The 23,738-nt window shown below is 53.3% G+C and overlaps 1 protein-coding gene across 3 annotated transcripts; it reads left to right on the forward strand.

Moving 5' to 3' along the window:
• The first annotated feature begins 379 nt into the window (after positions 1 to 379).
• On the forward strand, positions 380 to 23,134 carry SARDH (sarcosine dehydrogenase). Of its 3 annotated transcripts, none has more exons than XM_032708636.1 (22): positions 388 to 603; positions 681 to 785; positions 1,503 to 1,821; positions 2,461 to 2,639; positions 3,112 to 3,291; positions 3,663 to 3,786; positions 3,976 to 4,076; positions 5,235 to 5,339; positions 5,702 to 5,831; positions 7,821 to 7,907; positions 8,021 to 8,111; positions 9,918 to 10,059; positions 11,684 to 11,767; positions 12,242 to 12,355; positions 12,873 to 13,011; positions 13,540 to 13,653; positions 15,039 to 15,186; positions 15,525 to 15,618; positions 20,371 to 20,533; positions 20,825 to 20,993; positions 21,495 to 21,630; positions 22,591 to 23,134. In XM_032708636.1, exons 3-22 carry the CDS (start codon positions 1,509 to 1,511, stop codon positions 22,714 to 22,716), a joined length of 2,739 nt encoding a protein of 912 aa, XP_032564527.1. In that variant the 5' UTR covers positions 388 to 603; positions 681 to 785; positions 1,503 to 1,508; the 3' UTR covers positions 22,717 to 23,134. The 3 variants fall into 3 exon arrangements, with proteins under 3 accessions (XP_032564526.1, XP_032564527.1, XP_032564528.1); XM_032708637.1 differs by having other exon boundaries at positions 684 to 785; XM_032708635.1 differs by having other exon boundaries at positions 380 to 785.
• The last annotated feature ends 604 nt before the right edge of the window (positions 23,135 to 23,738 follow it).

Below are 23,738 nucleotides of genomic sequence, written 5' to 3' on the forward strand. Positions count from 1 at the left end.
CAGTGGGGGGCACTTCCTAGGGTCACATTGCTGCTGGATGGTAAAAACCCTCCAAAACATGGTCCCCGGGCTGCTCAGGGCTCTGTAGGGGTGGGTGATGCTGCCTGAGGGACCACAATGCTGCTGGGACCCCAATCCCTCCCAACCACCAGGCAAACCCCGACTCCACCCCAACTTCTGCTTCTCCGAGATACCAGAATGAGGTCCTCCAGGAGAACTTGTGTATCCTGCCCGAACAAGCCCTAATTCCAGAGGTGAGTCCTGAGCAGGAGGAACAATAAACCTTTGAGCTCTTGGGGCTGGCTTAGGAATCGCGTAAATTAATTTTAATTCTGCTCTTAAAGTGTAGCCGCTGGGAACTGCGGCAGGAGGGTCAGATGGTGCCTTTCCTCGCCGTGTTTGCTCTCTGGCATCCAGCTGACGACTCCAGCCAGCGCCGAGCGAGCCCGGGAGGCTGCGAGTCCCCCTGGCCCCAGCTGGGCTGTTTGTTCTCTGCTGGGCACCGAGCCAGGGAGAAAAGCAACCTTTTCCTCCCTGTTTTGAATTTCTCCTCCCTGCTGGACTTTTTGTCTTGGCTGAGGAGCAGCTGAACCACGAGAAGGGGTACGAAGGAGCCCCTCTTTCCCTTCCTCCCGGGCTGGCTCCGCTCGCCTCCGGTTGCTGGTTAATATTTTTTGCAGCAGGGGCAGAAGGGACGGAAGAGGAGGAGGAGGAGGAGGAGGAGAGCATCGGAGGGGCCCCACGGCCATCGCGGCAGGGAAAGCCAACCCAAGTGAGCCTCGCTGGTGAGTGGATCCCGGTGGGAATGTGCCGGGGGCTGTCCGGGAAACTCCTGCGGTGTCACGGGATTTCTGAGTGGGAGTTTGTAACTTGGCTGGGCTGTAGAGGGACTGGGGGGGGGATAGTGAGTGTTTTGGAGGCCACGTGGCAGCAAGTTGGAGGTCTCAATGGGGTGATCTCTGGGGCAGCCCCTGGCCATGGCTCGTGTGGGAGTGGGACAGTGCTGGCCTTTGAGACCCCACTGCACACCCTTTGTGCACCCAAAACTATGTGCTGGGAGTGATTCCTGAGCCATGTCCTCAGCCAGGACCTACATGCAGGGTCTGCAGGGGTTGTGGTATCTGCAGGCAGGATCTGTCCCCGGTTCCACCCCCAGCAACCATTGCACCACCCTCTGATAGTGAGCAAACCTGGCACCTTCATTGTGGCCAAACAGCTCCTGAATTCCAGGGGGGGGGAAAAAGGTGGTTTCTGAAGGCGTGAGCAAGCACAGGGTTGATGTGCCTGTGCCCCCTTTTTAAGGGGGGGGCCCTCCAAAGGTTGTTTGGGAACTGCACACACGCGCAACTGGGATCCCATTTCCAAGGGGATGTACCCCAGGGCTCGTTTAGCCCCTGCTCAGCACCCAGAGATGCTGCTCCCACGGAAGTGGTGGAGAGCTGAGCAGACAAGCTGGCCAGAGATTCCTACCCCTGCCAGAGAGATGATTTTGGGATCTGCAGGTGGAGATGTCCTACGTGAGCTGTGCCTTGCGGGCAGCTACCCCCCGCCTGCCAACCCCCTGGAGGAGCCCCCGGCCCTTCAGCAGCGCCACGGGGCCCACGGCCAAGAAGAGTGTCCCGTACCAGAAGACCCTGAAGGAGGAAGGCCCCGGCAGTGGGGAGCCCAGCCGGCCCCCACCATCCTCGGCCGAGGTGGTGGTGGTCGGGGGGGGCAGCCTGGGCTGCCAGACCACCTATCACTTGACCAAGCGGGGGGTCACCAACGTCGTGCTGCTGGAGAGGGACCGCCTGACCTCGGGCACCACTTGGCACACGGCTGGTGAGTGGGTGGGCACAGCGCCGGTGCTCCCGGGGGTGGGCACAGGGATGCTCATGATTTGGGATGTGCCATTGTCCGTGGAGTGAATCCATTGCACAGGCTGCATCTGGATGTGCTGGAGAGTTTGGGCTTTAAATGTGGAGAATTTCAGTATTTCTGTTTTTCCTTTTCTGTTGAACATCCCCCCAATTTTTTTCTTTTTTTTTTTTTTAAGATTTTTAATTTTAAAATTAAGATTTTTTAAGATTTTAAAATTTTTTAAGATTTTTAAGATTTTTTTAAGATTAAGATTTTTTTTTTAAGAAAAAGGAAACATTTTTTTTTTCCACAGGTATTTTTTTACCTTCTTTAAGCCACTTTTCTTTGGCAGGGAGGAGGAGCTATACACGCTCTTTTGTGTTTTGTCACTTTTGAGGTCGTCCGCTCCTTCTTCCCATTCATTTAATGCCCAAGGAAAACAGAAACCGATGGTTTGTAGCGCTTCTATGTATCCACGAGATGGAGCAAGAGTCTCGCAGGGTGACGCGGGACACGCGTGGGATCACGGGGCTCCCTCTGCATTCCCACTCCGGGTGATGGACGGGTGACGGAGCTCCTGTCCCACCCGTGGGCTGTGTGTGTGTGTGTGTGTGTCCTCAGGTCTCCTGTGGCAGCTGCGCCCCAGTGATGTGGAGGTGGAGCTGCTGGCGCACACACGGGATGTGGTCAGCCGGGATCTGCCGGCGGAGACGGGGCTGCACACGGGCTGGGTGGAGAACGGGGGGCTCTTCATCGCCTCCAACAAGCAGCGTCTCGACGAGTACAAAAGGCTCATGTCGGTAGGGAGAAGCCCCTCTGTGTGTCCCCCAGCTGAGTGGGCTGCAGGAGGTGGCATTTATTTGGCAGTGGGGCTGGGGGTCCCCAGGTCTCTGAATGATCCATCCCTCACTGCCTTCCCACCCAGAGAGCTGCGAGTGGCCTGGGCAGCCTCCTGACTTCCATAAAGCTGCCAAAATCTGGCAAAATGCTCCAAAGTCAGCAAAATTAAATCTAGCCATGATTTTTGACCACTCAGGTAGTGGCAGCATCATTTTTCCAGCTGCACAGGCAGCAATATGGGGCCATATTCCCTGAAATCTGAGCAGACCATCCCACCCCACACCGGGCTTAGGGTTTGCTTTGGTGCAGCAGTTGCCTCACCAGGGAGATGAACACGTCCTGGGGGTCTCCTCTTCCTCCTCCTCCAGCAGCAAGTGATGAGCAAAGCTTTTGTTTCCTGCTTCAGCTCCCGATTTTCTTGTCCATTGGCAGCTGGGGAAGGTGTATGGTGTGGAGTCCTATGTCCTGACCCCATCACAGACCAAGGACCTGTACCCACTGATGAACATTGATGACCTGTATGGCACCCTGTACGTCCCCAAGGATGGCACCATGGATCCAGCTGGGACCTGCTCAACTCTTGCCAGAGCAGCAACTGCCAGAGGAGCTACGGTAGTTCTTAATTAGTAATTACTCATTAATGCCTATTGATTCTGGGAGGAAATTTCATCTCCTTCTCCATCTCCTTTCCCAGCAAGGCAGAACTGCTCCTGCAGAATCAGGTCTTTCCCAAGAAGGATGCTGTCACGCTGGTTGAGTCACAGTGACAAAGCTGGCACAGATTTCCTGAACCATGAGGTCCAGGAAAAATATAGGGTGGAAAAAAGACCTTTAGGAGCAAGACAAGGCACCCAAGGCAGGGAGATGGCCATTGCCAGAGCACTTCTTAGAGTAATTTTTTCCCCTGGTTTGGGGACTGGGTGTCAGGTGAGGTGGATTGTCCCAGTGCCCTTGTGACCCTGCTGCCCTTCCTGTGCCACCAGATCATTGAGAACTGCCCAGTCACCGGCATCCAGGTCAGAGCTGATGATTTCGGGGTGAAGAGGGTGTGTGCAGTGGAGACAGCCCACGGGACCATCCAGACTCCCTGCGTGGTGAACTGTGCAGGTACAGGGCGCAAGGCAGGGGGGAAGCTGTGGGATGGGGGCTGTGACCGCAGGGCACAGCTGGCTTTGCGTCCTGTGAGCCGGAGGGTCTGCAGCAGTCCTTGTCCCCTCGTCTGGGTGGGCTGCAGGACAGCTTTCTGGGGGCTGTGGAGGACAGGTCGGGGCTCAGTGGGGGTTGCTCTCTCGGCAGGTGTGTGGGCACGAGCCCTGGGCCGGCTGGCCGGTGTGCACGTGCCGCTGGTGGGGATGCACCACGCCTACGTGGTGACCGAGCGCATCGAGGGCATCCAGGTCAGTGCTGCAGGTCGGCTCCTCTGCTCTGGGGGCCAGTGCTGGTGAGGCAGGAATGACCCCTTTTCCTGGGACTCCCAGACCCGTGGGCCCCCACTCTCTACCTGCCTTCAGCATGGGCACGTGCTCTGCACTTGGAGTGGTGCACACCTAGCAGGGCTGTCAGACCACTTTGAAGAGTCAGAGTTAATATTTAACAATGTTACAACCGGCAAGATACTTCTTTTTTTCTTTTTTTTTTTTTTTTTCCCCTCAGTACAATTGTTATAGGATCTCTGCTGTGCTTGGTGTCTGATAGCAGATTCATAAAGATCCCGAACACCTTCTGAACAAGCCCCAGTCCCAGCAGGCAGAGGTGTAGCTCTCCAAGCATTTCTAAACTGTCCCAAAAAATCTGTTCCTGCCGTTCGGCTACGGAGAATTTCTCAGGAGCTGAAGGAGGCTTCGTTGTCTCAGGCACCAGCGCTTTGAGGGTGACACATTAATTAGTTTCCATCCCACTGACACAGTCTGTGTCTGACCTTTCAGCACGAGGTGCCTCGTAAAAAGTGCTGTCCGTGATTACATTTCTATCCCAGTAACTCCACTGCGCTGTGCTCAGAAAGAAATACTTTTCAGAGAAGAGGCTGCAGCTTGCAGACCTCGGTGCCTCTTGTTCAATCCATCTAATTCCGCTTGTCAACATGGATTGCAGTAGGCCCTACAGCAGTACTTCCATGTTATCTAAATGTTTCTCCATCCATTATTCACGAGAACAAATCCCTCATTCTTCGCGCACCGCTGCCCACGTGTTGAGCTGCTGCCTCCTCCTGCAGAGGCGGGTGGTGGAGGAGTGATGTTTTCTGAGCTAGGATCAACCACGGGGGCTGCTCTGGCTCCCCCAAGCACCCCCAGTGCTGCTCACGTGTCTACATAAGCCACTTTGCCTGTGGTTTCACCAGCTTTGCTGGAGCTGAACCGGGTGCCTTCCTCTTGGGGCAACATAGGCACCCAAATTTCAGGGCTGAGGGAACACCCAGGGAGTCATTGCTGCTCCCATCCATGGCAGGTCACTGCTGCAGGTGCCCACCCTCTGTCCTGGACCTCCACCTCGTGTAGGGGTGTCCTCATTGTTCTCACTCCCCTCTCACCCCTCCGCTCCCTCTCCCTGTTTTTCAGAACATGCCGAACGTTCGCGATCACGACGCCTCGGTCTATCTCCGTCTCCAAGGCGATGCCCTTTCCGTGGGTGGATATGAGTCAAACCCCATCTTCTGGGAGGAGGTGAGCAGTACCAGGAGGTTTTCTGGGGGGAACAAGGCAGGTTTCCAGGGAACCCACCTCAGAGGGATGGGCGCAGGCATGAGGGCCTCAGCCCCTGGATTCTGTGGGTACCAACCTCTGTGGGGCTGGTGGGCAAAGCATGGGAGAGCATCTTCCCTTTGGGTCTGTCTGTGGCACAGACAGGCAATACAGAGGCAACAGGAATGAGATTAAAAGGCTGGGCTGGGGCGATTCAGAGGCCACTGTACAGTCCCTGCCCTGTGCATCATCCCTTTATCCAGATGCAAGTGCCAGAGCTGAGGAGTTCTTACAGCAGCAGCTGTACTCTATTCTGTGTCCTGATTCCTGTTTCCCACCTTCAGGTATCTGAAAAATTTGCTTTTGGCCTGTTTGATCTGGATTGGGATGTTTTCATGCAACACATCGAAGGTGCCATCAACAGAGTACCAGTGCTGGAGAAAACGGGCATTAAATCCACTGTCTGTGGGCCAGGTAACATGGCTGTGGTGGCACCATAGTGGCTGGGTTCCACCCAGGATCTTGCTGGAGGCAAAGGGAAACTTCATAACGTGGGGAAAAAGGAAAACTCTCTGAAGGCAGAGAAAGTGCTGGTGGTCTGGCTGCAGTGGTGTCATCTTCCAAGGGGTGGCATTCCAGGCTTAGCCTGGGTGGAGAAATAGAATCATAGATTCACAGGCTCACAGAATGGTTTGGGTTGGATGGATCTTTAAAGATCATGTAGTTCCAAACTCCCTGCCATGGGCAGGGACACCTTTCACTGGATTAGGTTGCTCCAAGCCCTGTCCAACCTGGCCTCGAGCACTTCCAGAGACGGGGCAGCCACAGCTTCTCCGGGCAACCTGTGCCAGAGCTCACCACCCTTATTGTAAATAACTCCTTTCTTATAATTTCTTATAATCTTATAGATGTCTTATAATCTTGTAGATTTCTTATAATTGAAATTGACCCTCTCTTATTTTAAAACAATTTCCCTGGGGAGCTTTTTGCCTTGGTCCAATCTGGGTGTGAATAGCACAGATTTACAGACAGTTCCACTGGACTGGAAAATTGAGAGGCAGATTTTTTTCAAGCAGTGACCATTGTTTTACCGAGTGTTATCTTATATAATTATTTTTACTATTTTATTCTGGGCCAATGACATTAGATTCACCTAGATTTACATCCTAGGCAGTCTGGTGTGGAGTTAAAGGCCATAGTATTGCTGGAGGTGATGCCAGCCATCGAGCCTGGCACCTGCACACTTGGTTTGGCCTTAAAATCCACCATATGCTGAAAAAGAAACTGTAATAAAGCTCTTTTTGCTGAGGCACTTAAAAGGAAACCCTTGAGGCCTTTATGGTTGTATGAGGGGAAAGTAGGGCATGTCTCCTGCCCCGTGGCTGATCAAACATGATGTGTACAAGGTGGAGACCTTGGCCCTAGGTCCAGTGGTTTGATTACACTGCAGTGTGAGCAGAGCTGGTGGAGACCTGGCTTCTGGTGGATGAATGTCTATCCTTTGTAGTACAGTAATGCCATTTCCAAAGGGTCAGCGCTCCTCCTTTTCTCCTTCTTGATTTAAACCAGCAGTTTGTGACAGCTGAGTCATGCTGGGCTGAAGCAAACAGCCAAGGCTTGTCCTTTCTGCTGTGGGTAACTGTGCCAAGGGAGCCCTCACTGTCTGTCCCAGGGCAAAGTCAGCAGGGCTGGAAGGAAGGGGAGGTGCTTTGGGTGTTGCTCCATTGAGTTTTAACCTGGTGTATCAGTACAGGGATATTGGCACATGAGGAGCTGCTCTGGTGACAGTGGAAATATTGTGGCTCTGCTCTTGCCTTCTCCAGTGATCATGGGAAACAAGCTGGGCATTGCTGAGGGGGGAAGGACTAGACCGATCTCCATCTTCCCCCTCTGCTTTCACGTGGGTGGATGAACCACCATAAAATAGGGAGGAGGATTGCACCCCTCTGTCAGGGTGCTTTGCTGTCCTCCCTAGTGAGGACTTGCATAGAGATTGTGGCTGATGGCCCTGTGGAATAGAATTGGCAGCAGGAGACATCATTAGCACAGGAGTCTGGGGAGACATCAGCAGCAGTCCCTCAACTGAACAAAGTAGCTGAAAGTCATGGAATTTCCCAGCAGAACTCAATGAAGGTGAAATACAGTCATCATGAAATGTGGCTCAGACTTTGAAAAGGAAACAAGCAGATCAGTGCAACCCTCTTGACTGGGGGACTGGGAGAAAGAAAGAGCCCTCACAGTGCCTCATGCAACTTCTTTTGGGGGATTCATTTTGTTTCCCAAATTTTCAGTCTAATCCCAAGCTGGGAAGTGCTTGGTATTGGTCCAGTTCTGGCCCCACTGATCTGCCTGGGAGCAGGATGAGATCAGCACTGGAAGCTGCAGGAAACCTGCTCCTAAAGTGTGTGATGTGTCCCCAAAAGCCTGTCCTGGCCTCACTGGCACATGCCCTCTGTCTTGCAGAGTCGTTCACAGCCGACCACAAGCCGCTCTTGGGAGAAGCTCCAGAAGTCCGAGGGTTCTTCCTTGGCTGTGGCTTCAACAGCGCTGGTAAGAGAGACCCAAAGGAATCACACCTTGGGCATCATATCCCAGGCAGAGCCTGGCACCCACAGCTGTGCTTGGCCTTCTGGCCTCATCTGTATCCTCACCTCTTCCCCCAGGGATGATGCTGGGAGGCGGCTGTGGGAGGGAACTGGCTCACTGGATCATTCACGGGCGGCCGGAGAAGGACATGTATGGCTATGACATCAGGCAAGTCACCCTGCCTGTCACCCCTCATCCTTGGGTGATCCTTGGGGACAGTTTCAAGGCAGGACTGGCTGCTGGCATCGGGAGTGGGTGTCCTGGCAGCATCTGTGCCACCGCCTGTGTCCCTCCAAGGAGCTGGAATCAATTACACGCAATGGCTTTAATGAATTTACATGTGGGGTTTATCTCATTTGCCTCATTCCACTTCTACACAAACAGCTTCCATCAGGCACAAGGAGATGGTGGTGATGGGGAAGGACGGGCTAATTATGTTTGGGTTTTGTTGTTGTTCAATTAGTGCCGTGCCTAATCCTCTAACTTAATAATCAGGGGGGATGATTTCAACAGCAGAAAGATTGGCTTTGCCCTCCTCTGCAGCTCCACACGGGCCGAGAGTTTTGACTGTGCAGATGTTGGCTCAGTAATTGCTTTTGACTTGCTTGATTATCTCTGATTGGGTGTGGGCTTTCTTACAGGGCTGTTAGTGACAGCAACCACCTTGTCGGGGACAAAGCTTTGAAAATACTGTTGCTTTAGTGGTAAAGCTGTAAGTGCCCCACTGACTCAGGCAGGGGCAGTGGGCTATTGGGGCCTGCAGAGATCAGTGGGAGATGCCTCCAGCTCCCTTCCTTTACCAGCTGGGCTAGGGATGGGGATGGAGTGATGGAGAAATCCCCAGGCTGGACAGGCACTGGGTTGGCACCACCAGAGCCCTTTCAGGGTGACCCCAGCCCCACTTAGAGCAGCTGGGGGCTTTCCATCCCTTGCACCTGGATGGAGCATCCCCCATATCCCATCTGCCCTGTCATCAAGCTGTCAGTCCCATTTTTTTTTCCTTTGGGTGATGATTACTAAGCTCCTCTTTAAATAACTCCCTTTTCTGCACATTTCAATATTTATCCTCTCAAAACACTCGCTTGTAAATATTTCATCTGGCAGCTGTTGCCCGTTTGCTGCTGTCAAAAATTCAGCATGTTGGAGAAGGGGCTGGGGCTGATGGGGCAACCAGGGGTGCCAGTGACATGCCATGTGTCACCTTCTACTTGTCCCCTGCCAGCAGAAGAGGCAGCTGCTCTCACAGAGAGCCCGTGGCTGCTTTTGGGGAGCATCACTTGCATTCCTTGCAGAGCTCAGCCCCGGTGCCCTGCCTCTCCTCTGAACCTGGAGAGTGGGGAGGGAAGCTCAAAGTATCATTTTAAAAGACCCTAGAAATGACATTTTGTCTTGCCTTTCATCCCCTGCCTGCCTCCTTTTCTCCAGCCCCAGGAAAGGTGCCACAGTGCCCAGGGCTGCTCTCCATGAGTTATAGGTCTCTGGTAATAACAACCTGAGCATGTGCTGAGCTGGCACATTCCTTCAAGGAGCTTTTCTGTTTGAAAGATGAAAATATGTCAAACAAATTTAAAATGATTCAGGTTTTATTTGTATTTCAGCCTGGGGAGAATTGGATGAAAAATGTAAAGAATGTCCAGGGCTCATTCCCTCGTTGGGCTGCATTTGAACCTGGAGTGTGCTCTGAGGCTGGCGGGGCAGAATTAACCTCAAGTTTCATTTTTTTTTATTTTTTCCCCCCTCCAGAAGGGATGTATTCTGCTTCCAGTCACTCTGGAGTAGGGCTGGATAGGGGCGCTGGCTCTCCTGGCCAGCACCAGGCCCTGCTTGGTTCCTCTGCTCTTCTACCTGTTGAACTGGTGCAGGAAATAGCAATTTTACACCTCAGCAGCTGCATCCACATCTGGGTCTGGTCAAGAGGAGGCACCCCAGGAGCTGGTGGGCCCATTGGGACGCTGCTCTCTCCCTGCCTTCCAGGAGGTTCCACCACTCCCTCACCGACAACAACCGTTGGATCCGGGAGCGGAGCCACGAGTCCTACGCCAAGAACTACTCTGTTGTCTTCCCCCATGACGAGCCACTGGCAGGACGCAACATGAGGAAGGACCCCCTGCACGAGGTGAGGACATTTTGCTGTGAGGAGCAATGGGAGACCCTCACAGCATCCTTGCAGCAAAAAAAGAGGTCACAAGGAGTGGCTGCAGCTGTATCGCTCCCCAGAGCATCGTGCTGCATCCATGCTCCCATCCATCCATCCTGGGGAGATCCCTGCCAATCCCAAAGCTCACTGAGTGCACACTGTGAGGGTGCTGGGGCCATGGACAGTTTAATGGTAGAGATGCCAAGCTTTCCTTTAATATTTAACTTGGCAAAATGGCTTAAGAGCTCAGTGATGACCACTGGGCAAGGGAGAAGTGAAGAGAAGAGTTCAGAGGCTGAGTCGATTCACTGCCAGCCCAGCTCGGGGGCAGCTGCCAGGAATGAGGGTGCCAAATGCTCACAAGAATGAATGTCCTGCTGCTGCTCACCGTGTCCTGCAGCAGCAGGACCTATCACCTAGCAGCAGCTTCTTTCCAAAACAGAAGCCAGGACATGAGGAGGGATGTGGGAAGAGTGGAGAGCAGCTGTGCCTCTGCAGAGGTGGTTTTGCCAGCACCCTCTAAGTGGTTTTACTCCCTGGAGCCACCAGCCAGAGCTCTCCCCAGCTCCTACCTTTGCCAGCCACTTCCTTGCACAAAGCTCTGTAGGTGAGCACCCTTTAGATGTAGCACTTGTGAGAAAAACCCAGTTTCCAGCGTTTTGCAGCACCAGCAACACCCAAACCACGCAGCTCAGAGCCCCTGAAATCACTCAGCACCCCCAGGGTGCTTGGAGTGACTCAGCATCAGTGTCTTGTCCCACCACATCACCACCAGCCCCAATCCCAGCCCTGGCAAGGAGCAACCACATTTCCCAAGCCCATTTCTGCCTGTCTCTGATTCATATCACACTATCCCTCTTCCAATGGAGAGCAGAGGCTCAAGCAGTAAAACAGACATCCTTGCCCTCCAGCCCCCGGTGTTTGGTTGACAGCTTGGTTGTTTTCTGTCACTGAGGATGCAATTTATTTTTTAATAGCTTGTCTAATAAGCAATGCCCATTTGACTGACAGCCTGGTATTTATCCATGCAGCTCCAGAACATGTGCTGTGTTTTATAAATAGGCACTGAATCATTTCTGAAATGTTCAACAAAATCTATTCTTTTCTGAACAGAGGCCCCAAACAAAAATATCTTAATGGATCACTAACTAATTGCATGCAGAGAGATTTTCCTGAGAGCACAGAGGAGGAATGAGAAGGTTGCTGTATAAATCTTAAATGTTATTATATAATTAGTCTGTGAACATCAGGGGGAATCTTGCTCTGTGGATGTAGCATCTCTCAGTCAGTAATTTGGGCACCGTAGCACAGGTTTTTGGGGGTGCACAGCTGGGCTGCTCAAATGCTGCCTCTCGACTACCCTTGAGGCAAATATCCTTCTTTGGGGGGGGGGAATAAAAATCAGGCAATTTGCAGGCAAGTTTGCCACTGTTTTAAAAGACAAACTGCAGTGCTGATTTTGGCTGCTGACAGCCAAAGCCAAAGGGGTCACAAGTCTGATCTGGAGCACGAACCCGCACCTGAGGAGGGCAGCTTGGACACTGCTCAAAAAGCAGTGAAAAGGCTTTTTTTAAGACCATTTGTTCCCATTTGTCTGGTGTAGGAGCTGCTGCGACAGGGCTGCGTTTTCCAGGAGCGGCACGGCTGGGAGAGGCCGGGCTGGTTCAGCCCAGGGGGAGCAGCCCCGGTAAGCATGGCACGTGTTTTGGGGGGTGTTGAGCCTAGAGGGTGCCAGCTGTGCCCAGAGCACGTAGGATGCATCCTGTGTGTGTGTGCAGAGTGTGTGATATGCTGCAGCAGTTGCATGTCCCCAAAAAGGGTCTATAAGAGCTTTCGGGCTATAATTCCCTGTAACAGCGAAAAGAGGGAGATCTGTGTGTGCATGTTGTGTCTGTCTGCCTGTCCCTCTGCAACAGGCAGCATCTGCCTGCAGTGCCCCCAGACAACAGGTACTGATATATTGATGAAAGCAGTGGGCAGGGATGCTGGGGTGGGGACCATCCCCATGGGCAGGGATGCCAGGGAGGGGACCCATCACCACAGCCACGTCCTCCATGGACCCACTCCTCTCCTGGAGTGGGGTGAGTATGACTAGGAGAGCCTTGGCTTTGGCCTCACATCATCTTCCTCGCTGTCCCCATCCTCCCACTTCTTCCCCCAGGTCCTGGATTATGATTACTACGGTGCCTACGGCCGGGAGTGCCACAAGGACTACACCTACAACCGGCTGCTGGGGGACGAGTACACCTTCGACTTCCCCCCTCACCACGACGTTGTGAGTCCAGGGCTGACAGCCCTGCCTTTCCCCTGGCCACATCTGGAAGTGGGGCAGTCAGAGGCAGCAGAACCTGCTTTGGGTGGAGTTGGTGAGGTTCAGAGGGAGGGGAGGCAGCAAGCTTCACCCAAAACTGGGGAAAAACGTTCCAAAAGGATTAAGAGGAGTGTGTGGACTGTGCTCAGAAACAGGATTTAAGCTGCTGCTTTCTTAAATGAAACTGTTGATGGCAGCTTGGGGGTAAAAAAACCAATTTGATAAAATTTAATTGTTATTAATTATAACTGTCACTGCGTTAGTGAGGTAAGGAATGGGACTGAGCAGACAGGATCGCTTGTCAGGCTTACTCCATTTAACACCTGATTTTTTCAGGAATGTTTTGAAGTTGTAAAGCCTTTAAATGCACCAGACAAGTGTCCTGCTATCATTTCCCATTACATAAATGCTTTAATTTGTGCTTCCCTTTGTGAGGTGAGAGCAAGGCTCAGCTTCAGCGCTGTGTTTGCTTTAATTTTAGATCAAGAATGAATGCTTAACGTGCAGAAATGCCCTGGCTCTCTTTGACATGTCTTACTTTGGGAAATTCTACTTGGTTGGACCTGAAGCTACAAAAGCAGCGAACTGGCTGTTCACTGCTGACGTGAACAAAGCACCAGGTACCTCGTTTCAGCTGCATGCCAGGGAAATCCCACCCCAGAAAACCCCAAGGGGGCCTAAACTGGCTTTTATTTTGAATACTGCTTTTGCAGAGGATGTGGGAAGCGTGTGGGAAAGTCTGCTTTCCCTGTCTTCACAAGACTGGATTCTGTTTTTTTGTACAGAGTCTCAGTGCTCTGAGCTGGGGGGGCCAGGGAGGGGTATCTGACCCTCTGGGTCCAGCTGTGGATCACAGCTGGAGATGTGATGGGTACTGGATTAAATCAAGCACAACGTCACCAGCTATGGTTTGCTGTTCCCTTCTCCGGGGCTGGGAGGCAAGTTATGGCTTTTTCAAGGATGAAGATCCAGCTCCTCACACAGCAAAGAGGAAAAATCATAGTTCCTGGTGCTGGGATACCCCAGGATCCATCAGGGCACGGTCAGGCAGTGGCAGCTGATGGAACAATGGGGACAAACCTTCCTGCTACCCAGCTCCCTCTACCAGGGCTGGCTGATGGGCAGCAGTGCCCGTGTCCTTCCCGCAGGCTCCACCGTGTACACCTGCATGCTGAACAAGCAGGGGGGTGTGGAGAGTGACCTGACTGTCAGCAGGATCAGCCCCGGGGACCCAGCCTCCCCCCTGGCCCCTGCCTTCGAAGGTAAAAGCTCTGAGCATGGGGGTGCTGGAGGTGGGAGCGTTTCTGCGGGCACTGGCTGGGTTCACCTTCCCACAGCTCAGCTCCCAACCTCTCCCACTGCATTTTCCACCCAAAGACCTTTCCAGTCCCAGGAAGCCATGGTGACGGGTTTGTTCCAGTGTTTCCTCCATCCCTGCCACGCTGGAGGGGCTGCAGGCGTGGGGGTTATTGCATTTTCCTAATGGCAGCCACCTGGCTTTTTCCACCTCTGTCCTTTGGTCCCTGTAACCTGATTATCACTCCTGTCCCCGGGGCCCTGCACTGCTCATCGGTGTTATTGGGTTTGTCCAGCCCTGGCTGGCAGCTCTGACCTCTGTCCAAGCCCTTATCAGCTGCAATAAAGAGGAATTGAAAGGGAGCAGAGCAGCCCAGAGGGCAGAAATGGCATTAGGCAGCCGAGGAGGAGGCTGAGCTCGGCTCTGGCAGCACAGCCAAGCTCCGGGGCTGCCACCAGACAGGGGTGTGCACTTGTGCCCCCAGAGCCCTGTCCCCACATTGTGTCACCTTCAGATGTGCTGTGGGGCCAAGCTCACCCCCTTTGTCCCAGCAGCATGGGGTGCCAGTGAAATCTTCCATCCCTGTGGGAGAATCCTCCTTCCTTCTTTTCTGGGGCACTCGCAGGGGAAGGAGGGTGATGGGAAGTGGATGGCAGAGCTGTGGGGTTTGTTGGGCAATGGAGGAGTTTAATCACAGCAAAGTCTTTTTTTTTCCAGTTACAGTAAGTGGCTGCACTTATTATCATTATGACAGATTATCAAAGAGCAATTTTGTAGTGGCAGGAAAGACAGAGGGAAGATTGATTACATATTAATCAGCTCTCAAACACCATCCTTGGGGATTTTTCCACCCAGGATTAGCAACGAGATGAAATTCCTCCTTGTGCACAGTACAGCCCCTGCACTGGTTATGGCTGGGTCACTGTAGCATTCCCTGCTTCCACCTGTGGCTCCCATTTCCCTCCACACTTAAGGGTCTGTTCTGTACAGGGACAAAAATGCAAGTGCTTTTGCTCTTGGTCTCTAGGGACAAGGAGGTTTTTTCCCTTCCTGTGATGTTCACACACACACAGGCTCCTCCAGATTTCAAACAGCTTTTTATATGTTTTCTTCTTTTGGGTTTTGATGGCTTTCACTGTGCTGAGCCCCACAAAAGGCAGTAAAGCCCTCCCTTGCCCCAGAACCATTTAACCCCCCTGCTCTTGGCAGCCCACGCTGGTCTGTGCATGCTGGAGAGGCTCAGGGTTCCATCTCAGGCTCTGGAAAGGAAAACCAACCTGGACCTGAGCTGGCCATCACCCTCAGGCAAATGCTTTTGACCCTGAAAGGCTGCTGGGGGGTGTCTTCCAGGGGATGGATACTACCTGGCTGTCGGTGGGGCCGTGGCCCAGCACAACTGGTCCCACATCACCTCTGTGCTGCAGGACATGAAGCTCCAGTGCAAACTCCTTGACTGCTCAGAGGAACTGGGCATGATGAGCATCCAGGGCCCTCTGAGGTGAGCGTGGGGAGAACCTGACCATGGAGGGATGCAGGGAGGGATGGGAGAAGGGATGTGTGGATGGAGGGAGGGAGGGATGTCTCAGATACAGGTCCCCATGTTGGGCAGGGCTAGGTGTGATCCCCATGACAATGATCTGGCTGGAGTAATGTTCCATTTTCTGGGAAATTAAATTTCTTTTGAGGCTCTGACAGCATTGCACATCACCCAGATCAGCTCCTCCTTGGAGCGAGAAGTCTGTCTTGCCAACAGGATGAGAGAGCAAGTTTTAGGGATAACCTTGTGTCCTTTCAGCTGTGTCCTTTCACCACACCCACTTTGCTGCTTCCCCACAGCCGTGTCGTCCTCCAAGAAGTGCTGGACACTGACCTCAGCAACGAGGCCTTCCCCTTCTCCACCCACAAGATCACCACGGCTGCAGGATGCACGGTAGGATGGAGCCCTTGAGCTCCCCAGGAGCTCTGTGCTCTGAAGTGACCACCCACCAGCCTGTGCAGCCAAGCATAGAATCACAGGCTGGTTTGGGTTGGAAAGGACACTAAAGCCCATTTCGTTCCAACCTCCCTGCTGTGAGCAGGGACACCTTCCACTAGACCAGCTTGCTCCAAGCCCTGTCCGACCTGGCCTTGATGGGATGGGACATCCATACTTTCTCTGGGCAACCCATTGCAGTCTCTCAGCATTCCCTGCTAGGGAACCTGTCTGCCTCCACATTATTGCAGGGAGATTTTGTTGCATTTTTTGTTGGAAAAGGCCAAAATCCAGTGTGGGAGCAGGATGTTTCCCTCCCTGACTGCCTGCCAGGTGCCAGCCTGCTCTCCCAGCCCTCCCAGTGGTGTCACAGCCTGGGCTGAGCTTGGGGAAGGGACATGGTGACTCATGGCTTTGCAGCGATGGCAGAGGAACAAGAGATGCCTCCCATGGATTAGGGTGAGCACTGGTGATGAGATTTCCCTGACACTCCAGACACTTTCCATTTCCCCCTAATCATAAAATAGAAAAAGGGATGATTTAATGTAAAGCATGTCAGGTACTGGCAATAAGGGCTGGACAGCCCAGGGAGCCGCTGTGTTTGATCACAGGAGAAGTCTGACAGCCTTAAGCTTCCTGTACAAGTACAGATCATCCTGCATTTGCCCAGACTTCAGGGCTCACTTCAGCTGTGATGAGAAAAGTGCAGATTTGGTGCTGCTCCATGCTGATGCCTCGGGTGAAGTCCCTCGGTGCCAGAGCAAGGGGAGTGATGGTGATGAGCAGCAGCTCTGCCTGGCTTGGGTGCCTGGTAGGGACCCATGGGTGGGGGTTCTCAGCAAGCTGCTGGAGATGCACCTTGCCCAGGTTGGCAGCCCAGCACCTCTGCCAGGCCCTGCAGCCATGGGTGGTGTCACTCAGAGGTGTCGAGGGAGGAAGGCTCAGCCTAAAGTGTTTTGGTGTCGACTGTGTTGCAAAGAAGTGGAGCCTGGGGGTTTGCTGGGAGGTTTCACAGCACTGTCTGCCTGGTTGGACTCCTGCATCTCACCTGGTGCAGTGAGAAAAGCACCTTAAATCCCTCTGCCACCTCACCCAGTGCATCAACAGTTATCCCTGAGGAAGGAGGTGATGGCAGCTCTTTGGGGAGTTCTGTCATGTGTGAGGCTGCTGATTGAGACTGCTTGAAACACCCTAAATAGAAGAGTTGGTGACCACAAAGTATCATTTTGTCAAAAGAGAAATGTCCTGGGAAAACCTGCTGCCGGCAAGTTTGGATATCAGGGAAAAGCTTTTGCTACGTTTCCCAAGAAGCTCTGCCTTCACATTGATGTTTATCCCATGTGAAATATTCCTTTTGTTGCAAAAACACCCTTTGGAAGAGAAGGTCGAGTTTGTACCCCATCCTTCCCATGGGAAATCTGGGCAAGCTCTGTTCCCAGGGCATCCCTTTCCCTCTGGAGGAGCAGGATGGCAGGAGGGACCATGCCGAGCTCTCACTCTGGCTCTCATGCCTGTGCCTGATGGGGGATGAAGGAGGTGAAGGTGCAGCAGTAAATCTTGTAAAAGGCAGCAGGAAAGCTGGGAGCTGGAGGCAGGTTGGATATTAGTGAAATTGGGTTAAGCCACGTGCGGCCACTTTTCATTCAGAATTAGAGTGGCTTTAATTCGACTGCAGCTGGCTGCTGAAGGGATTGCTGCTAAATCAAATTAGGGCTTCCTGATTTGTGAGCAAGAGCCTGGCCAGGGTTTAGGGTGGTTTAACTGAGTCACAGATTTTGCCCAAGTCATATTAATCCTCCAGACCATCAATACCAGTGTGCCCTGGGCTGGGGTGTCAAAAATGCACAGTGAGTCCAGTGTCCCTCTGGGGGGAGAACAGTGGCCTGGGGGACTCCAAAGCCAATTCATTGATGCAGGTTGTCCGAAATTTTGAATTTTAGTCCCCACTGACGAGTTATAATCCTCCCTACATCCTCCCTTGTCATGGCTGTAGCAAGCTGATATCATCTCATAATAATCTCCTTATCCCCTGGGAAAGGTGTGTAAATGTTCCTGCCTTCAAGGGTGTGATTAGTTTATTTGCATTTCACTTCAAGTTTATAAAAAAGTAATCCAGTCCCGTGAGGAAAAAATAGCTGGTAGAAATTTTGTATCTTCTTTTGAGACTAAATTGCCCGACTGTCAGAATTGGTGTGGGCTGGGGGGGAGACTCCCTTCCTGCTGCCAGGGCCACTCTTTGGGAGGTCTCCTTTGGTCCCCACTGAACAATGAACACCAGGGTCTCCATCCCACACCAAAATTAGAGTGGGAGGATTCCTCAGGACAGCAGGCTGAAGCCTTTGCTGATATTATTACCTTCCAGGGGGATTAAACTGAACCCAACATCTTTAAAAAGTTATCGCTGAGATTTTCATGCATTAACTCAGTAGTTGAACAAAATCAGCTGGAGTGAAAGGAGAGTTCCAGCAGAGTGAATGACTCTGGAAATTACCTACTGGTTTGTGAGTTTATATATAGCATCTCTCATTGTATTGAACAGCAGAGAAAGGTCCCCCTTTGAATTTCACTGCTGGATACAGGGTAAAGTTCAGGTTTTCATTTTCTAGAATGCTTTTGAATTGCTGCTGAAAAACCCAGGAGTTGATGCTATTCCATAGCTCCGGCTGCTATCTAACAGAAAAACCTGTTCCTGGGGGAATTCAACAGAAAGCCACAGGAGCAGCTGAGCCCAGCCCTTGGCATCACCCATTGGCCTCTGTGGTGGGATGTGGATCCTGCCCAGGGTACACAAGTGTGGGGGCAACCTCAACCCCTGCCTGTGCAAAGCTAATGACTGGCACCCCAATTTTCCAAGGTGTTTTCTGTGGAGCACAGCTCCTGCTGGGATGCTTGCTCACCCGGAGCAGCAGTGGTTTGAGGGGAAGTTTCTCCCAGGAGTAACTTGCTCTTGATAGTTAAGTGCACTTTAGTCGCAGTCGCAGGCAGGGTTAATGAGCCGGGAAGTTGCCTGTCAGTCCCCAGAGCATCTCCTGCTGCAGTGGAGATGGAAGCTGGCTGCAGCAGCTTGATCTCTGGCTGTTCCCTAATTAGATGACACTTTTATGTAGAAGAAAAAGCTTCTCTGCACCCCTTGTGTGTGTGCACCTGAGGAAGTGATTGCCAGCCTTTGTTACTCTCTGCGGGGACCAAGGGAATGCTGGCTCCCGGCACGGCTCGTTTGGGAGGAGGCTCAAAATAAGTTCCCAATATCTATGGGTTCCTTCCTTCTCTCCACTCCTATTGTAAAGGTTAAGGCTTCTTACAAGCTGCCTTAAACTCTGCTTGAGGGCATTATTTTTGCAGGGGGATATTAGGGGAAGCAGGAATGGATTTGGGTGCCCTCTGACCATTCTGGCAGCTGAGAACCCAGGCAACCCTTTGGCACTTCTGCCCGTTTTGAGCAGCAGCTGCTGTTGTCTGTTGTTGTTTGTACCCAGGATTAGACAGCACAGCTGGGACCAGCTCTGGTTGTAGTAAGAGCTCAGCAAATGGCAAAATGCAGCTTCTGCCCCAATGACACTCGGAGCCAGCACAGGCAAGCCAGTCCCAAGGCTGTGGAGTGTGTCCAGCCAACAAACCTGCCTGGAAGTCTCTTCCAAGCTGAAAACTGCTTTGTTAGGACTGATAGCTCACAATCTGTGGTGCAACTCTGGAGTTGATCTGTCTCTCAGAGCCGACTATGCATTTGCAGTTGATGTGCATACAAAGGGATGAACCAGAGGGGTTGTGTGGGGGAGGAAGTGAAGAAATACAATGGGATGAATCAGAGGGAAACACAGCTCAGACTCAAGGGCTGTCTGCAGGGAAGATGCCTGAATCAGGGTGGCCCCAACTGGCCTGGAAAGCTTTGGGAATGTAAACTGTTTCATAGGGACAACAAGAAGATGCAGGCAAGCTTGCCTGGATAAGAAGCTGGGGGAACATGGGCAGGGCAGTCCCAGCATGGTCTGTTCTTCCCCTGAGAGTGCAAGCAGGCTCCATCTCGAAGGATAAGGTTTCCCCAGAGAAGCACCGAGTCCCTTGTGCTGATCTGCTCATTCCTCTTTGGAGCTTCATGCATTCAGTGTGGAGCTAATTTGGCAGCATTGCTTTAGGGTACAACCTCCGTGGGGGAAAACCTGAGCATCTCCCTGGGGTGAGTGGGATGTCGTCGGGACACTGGGCTCAACCCCTGCCTGGGAGCCTTTGGGTGCCTCTGCTGTGGGAGCACCATCCCAAGTCGGGAAATCCCTGGGGCACAGCAGCCATGAAGTGCCCCAAAGCAGGACAGTCCTGCTGGGGACCGACTTTCCCACCTCAATGGATCAGCAGAGGGAGACAAAAGCTCGGCTGGAGCTGGAGCATCACATTTAACCCCAGCTGGGCTGCCTGCAACAGCCCTGCAATCAGTGGCCAGGGGGTGCTGCCAGAGCCACCTCTGCCCACTGTCCATTCCTCCTGGGCACTGACGGTAGCTGGGCTTGAGGTGCCGCCTTGGGCTGTGTGCAGATGAGAAATTCAGTCTGACTCTGCCTTAGAAAGAGCACAGAACTGCCCTCCACCACGAGGTGCCCGCAGGGTGCCCAGGCAAGCCGGCTTTCCCCCCGACACGGGCGTACGTGGCTCTGCAGCCTCTCCCACCCTGCACAGCCCGGCTCCACCTCAGGGATGTTTGGCCTCTTGCGTTTACAGGTCCGTGCCATGAGGTTGTCGTTCGTGGGCGAGATGGGCTGGGAGCTGCACGTGCCCAAGGCAGACTGTGTGAAGGTTTACCGGGCGGTGATGCAGGCGGGGGCCCGGCACGGCATCACCAACGCCGGCTACAGAGCCATCGACAGCCTCAGCATCGAGAAAGGTGCCTTGCTCTCCTTACAGCAGCACTCACTGCTTTTCCTCCAGCCGGGGGACCAGGGCAAAGAGCTTTTCCCCAGCTTCAAGGGCGGGTTAGTGGTGCAGAGATGCTACCGGTCCCAGTGCTGTGTGCTGTGATTTCCTCAATATGGGCTCCTCTCGAGGGTGCTTTGTCTAGGGCCAAGTGAATGGAGGGTAAACAGGGGTGTCCAGGAGGCAGGGGTGATGTCTCGGCCTCCTCATGCTGCTCACCCTGGCAGAGATCACCTGGTTGACCCCTGCTTGCTCCCTGCAGGGTACCGGCACTGGCACGCGGACCTGCGCACCGACGATACCCCGCTAGAAGCCGGCTTAGCCTTCACCTGCAAGCTCAAGTCCAGCATCCCCTTCCTGGGCCGGGAGGCTGTGGAGGCCCAGAAAGCCAAGGGCATCTTCCGCCGCCTTGTCTGCTTCACCACAGATGAGTGAGTACCACTGCTGAGTACCACTGCTGGCTCCAGTGCCAGCAGCCACCCCAGGACCAGCACCCTCCCCATCCCTATCCCCCATCTGTACACACACAGGTAGTACAGACACACACAGGTGGTACAGACACACAGACACACACACACATGGAGCTCGGTTACGAGCCAGCTCAGCTGTTTTCCGTGCTCTAATTCCATCTCTAATTTAAATCCCACCGCAAATTCCCTGTTGGATGCTTTAATGGGAGCTGGAAACGGTGTGACAGGGAGTGGGTTGGTCTTGTTTCACCCAGAGCAGCGGGAGATTGTGCAAATTGGGCTGGAGGGACTTCGCCAGTGCCTGGGTTGAGCACAGGGACGTCCATGGACCTGTGGGCAATGGGAGTCCTGGCACATGGACTGGTCTGGGGTAGAGGTGGGGTCTGGTCTCCCCAAACTCCTCTGGCCTGTGGGGGACTGATGTGGGGCTGTGCTGATGGCAGCTCTGCCTTCCCCTCGCAGGAAGGTGCCGATGTTCGGCCTGGAGGCGGTCTGGAGGGACGGCAAGGTGGTCGGCCACATCCGTCGGGCAGACTTTGGATTTGCCATTGACAAAACCATCGCCTACGGCTACATCTGTGACCCTGAGGGGGGCCCAGTGAGTACAGACCCTCCGGGGATGGCTGTGCCTCCTTCCCCAGGGGGCTTATGGGGGGAACATAGCGCTGGTTTGGTTTGAAGACAGAGGCACAAACCCGTTGCTGTCATCTGGGGTGTGACATGGGGCAGCAGCTCCTTTGTGCTTCCCCCATGGAGGTTGGAGTGTGAGGATGTCACTGGAGGGTGAGGGATGTCACTGGAGAGTGAGGGATGTCACGGCTTGGTGGCAAGGTCAGTCTCACCTGCTGTCACTCTGCAAGGTCCCAGCAACGCTCTCTGGCCCCAGCACTGCCTCAGATGTTAATTGCAACAGAATATTTAATTGTAGTAGTGAATTAACTTATGTTGTAGGGAGAAATGTCCAATAGGAGCAGAGCAGGCTCTTAATTAAGCCTGGGAGACTCCTGGAGAGTCAATCAGATGCCCTAATTAACAGTGTGCTGTAGTCAGAGGCCAAGGAACCTGTGTGGGGACGGAGGGTTGGGGATGACGTTCCCAGGGACCCTCTCTGTGCCAACTGTGAGCAGTGCATATGCTTGTGCTTTCATCCTCTTGCTTGCCTTGGCTTTTAATCCTACATCAGTGCAAGAGTCCCAGCTTGAGTGGCTTTGTGGTCCAGTTGCCCCTGGGAACCCCCTTTTCTCCCTATGGTGAATGTTGTTCCTTTCCTTTCCCTCCCTCTTTTTTCCTTTTCACTGTATAACACCACAAGTGGAAAAAACAAAAAAGCTAAAAATTTCAAATACTGACCAATTTATTTTTTTTTTTAACAGAGTGCTTTCAACATCTATTTTCCTTCTCTCTGTGCATCCTCTTGGAATGGCAGGGCTGGGTTTTCTGCGGAGAGCAGATCTGTGGGGCGGGGTGGGAGCTTGCCCAGGGATGGAGCTTGGATGCTGGCAGGGGGCTGGTGCCCTGCAGCACCTAACGGGGATTTCTCCATGGCTCTGCCCCACAGGTCTCACTGGATTTCGTGAAGAGTGGCAGCTACGAGCTGGAGCGGATGGGAGTGACCTACCCTGCCCGAGCACACACCAAGTCCCCGTTCGACCCCGACAACAAGCGCGTGAAGGGCTTTTACTGAGCAGGTGCTGAGGGCGCTGGATGGGGAGAGGGAAGAGCCCATTAGGAGCTGCCAGCAGAATTCCTGGCCCCTGGGTGCCTCAGCTTGCTCCAGGGTCAGCTGGAAGAGCCAGGAAACCGCCTGCAGCGAACTTCTCAAGCAAATTCGGGTCAAATTAGAGGGGAAAAGAGGAAGAGATTCTAAAAAGTCCAAAGACTCTGTTGCTCTGTTTCCCAAGCGAAGCAGTGCCGCTGCAGCAATAATTCTTTTCCATGGGTTAATTGGCCTGAAAACAGTGTTTTGCCTGACTGCATATGAAGTGGTTTCAGTTTTGGACTTCGCTGAAAACTCTTTCCCCCAAAATGTAGTTTCGCACCGCCTGGAAATGAATTTTTTTAAACTAACTCTGCTGTTAATACAGCTGTAGCCTCCAAACCTGGTGAGCCTCTGATCCCTTGCTGTGTCTGTCCTCACTCCAGTGGGTGTCATCTCCTTTTGGCTGTGCCCTGGGGACCCTGAGCTGGGGTGGGAACACTTGTGGGGGCTATGGAGGGAAGGGGCTGAGGGCACAGGGCCGTTGCCCAGGTTCGTGCTGGGGATGCTCTGCCTGCTGCAGGGTTTTTCTCTGCCAGTACTGTTTGTGCTTGTGTGTCATAGAATCATGGAATCCCAGACTGGTTTGGGTTGGAAAGGACTTTAAAGATCCCTGCCATGGGCAGGGACACCTTCCACTATCCCAGGTTGCTCCAAACCCTGTCCAGCCTGGCCTTGGACACTTCCAGGGATGAGGCAGCCGCAACCTCTGCGCTGCTCCTGACACAGGCAGGACCAGCCCAGCGCTGTGGTGTAAATGGGCAGCCAGGGCACCGACACCTTGTCCCCACGCTCTGGCAGCAGATCCCTCCTGCTCTGCTGGCATCTTCCCAAAGGTCACCTTGGAGGTGGCTCCTTTCAGCTCCCGACAGGGGGGGAGGCCTGCAGAGGCTGAGCTGTGTGCTGCCAGCCCTGCAGCCCCCGGCAGTGCAGAGCCAGGCTCGGAGGCA

The sequence above is a fragment of the Chiroxiphia lanceolata genome, chromosome 21, assembly GCF_009829145.1.
Source record: "Chiroxiphia lanceolata isolate bChiLan1 chromosome 21, bChiLan1.pri, whole genome shotgun sequence".
In the NCBI taxonomy this organism is placed as follows: Eukaryota; Metazoa; Chordata; class Aves; order Passeriformes; family Pipridae; genus Chiroxiphia; species Chiroxiphia lanceolata.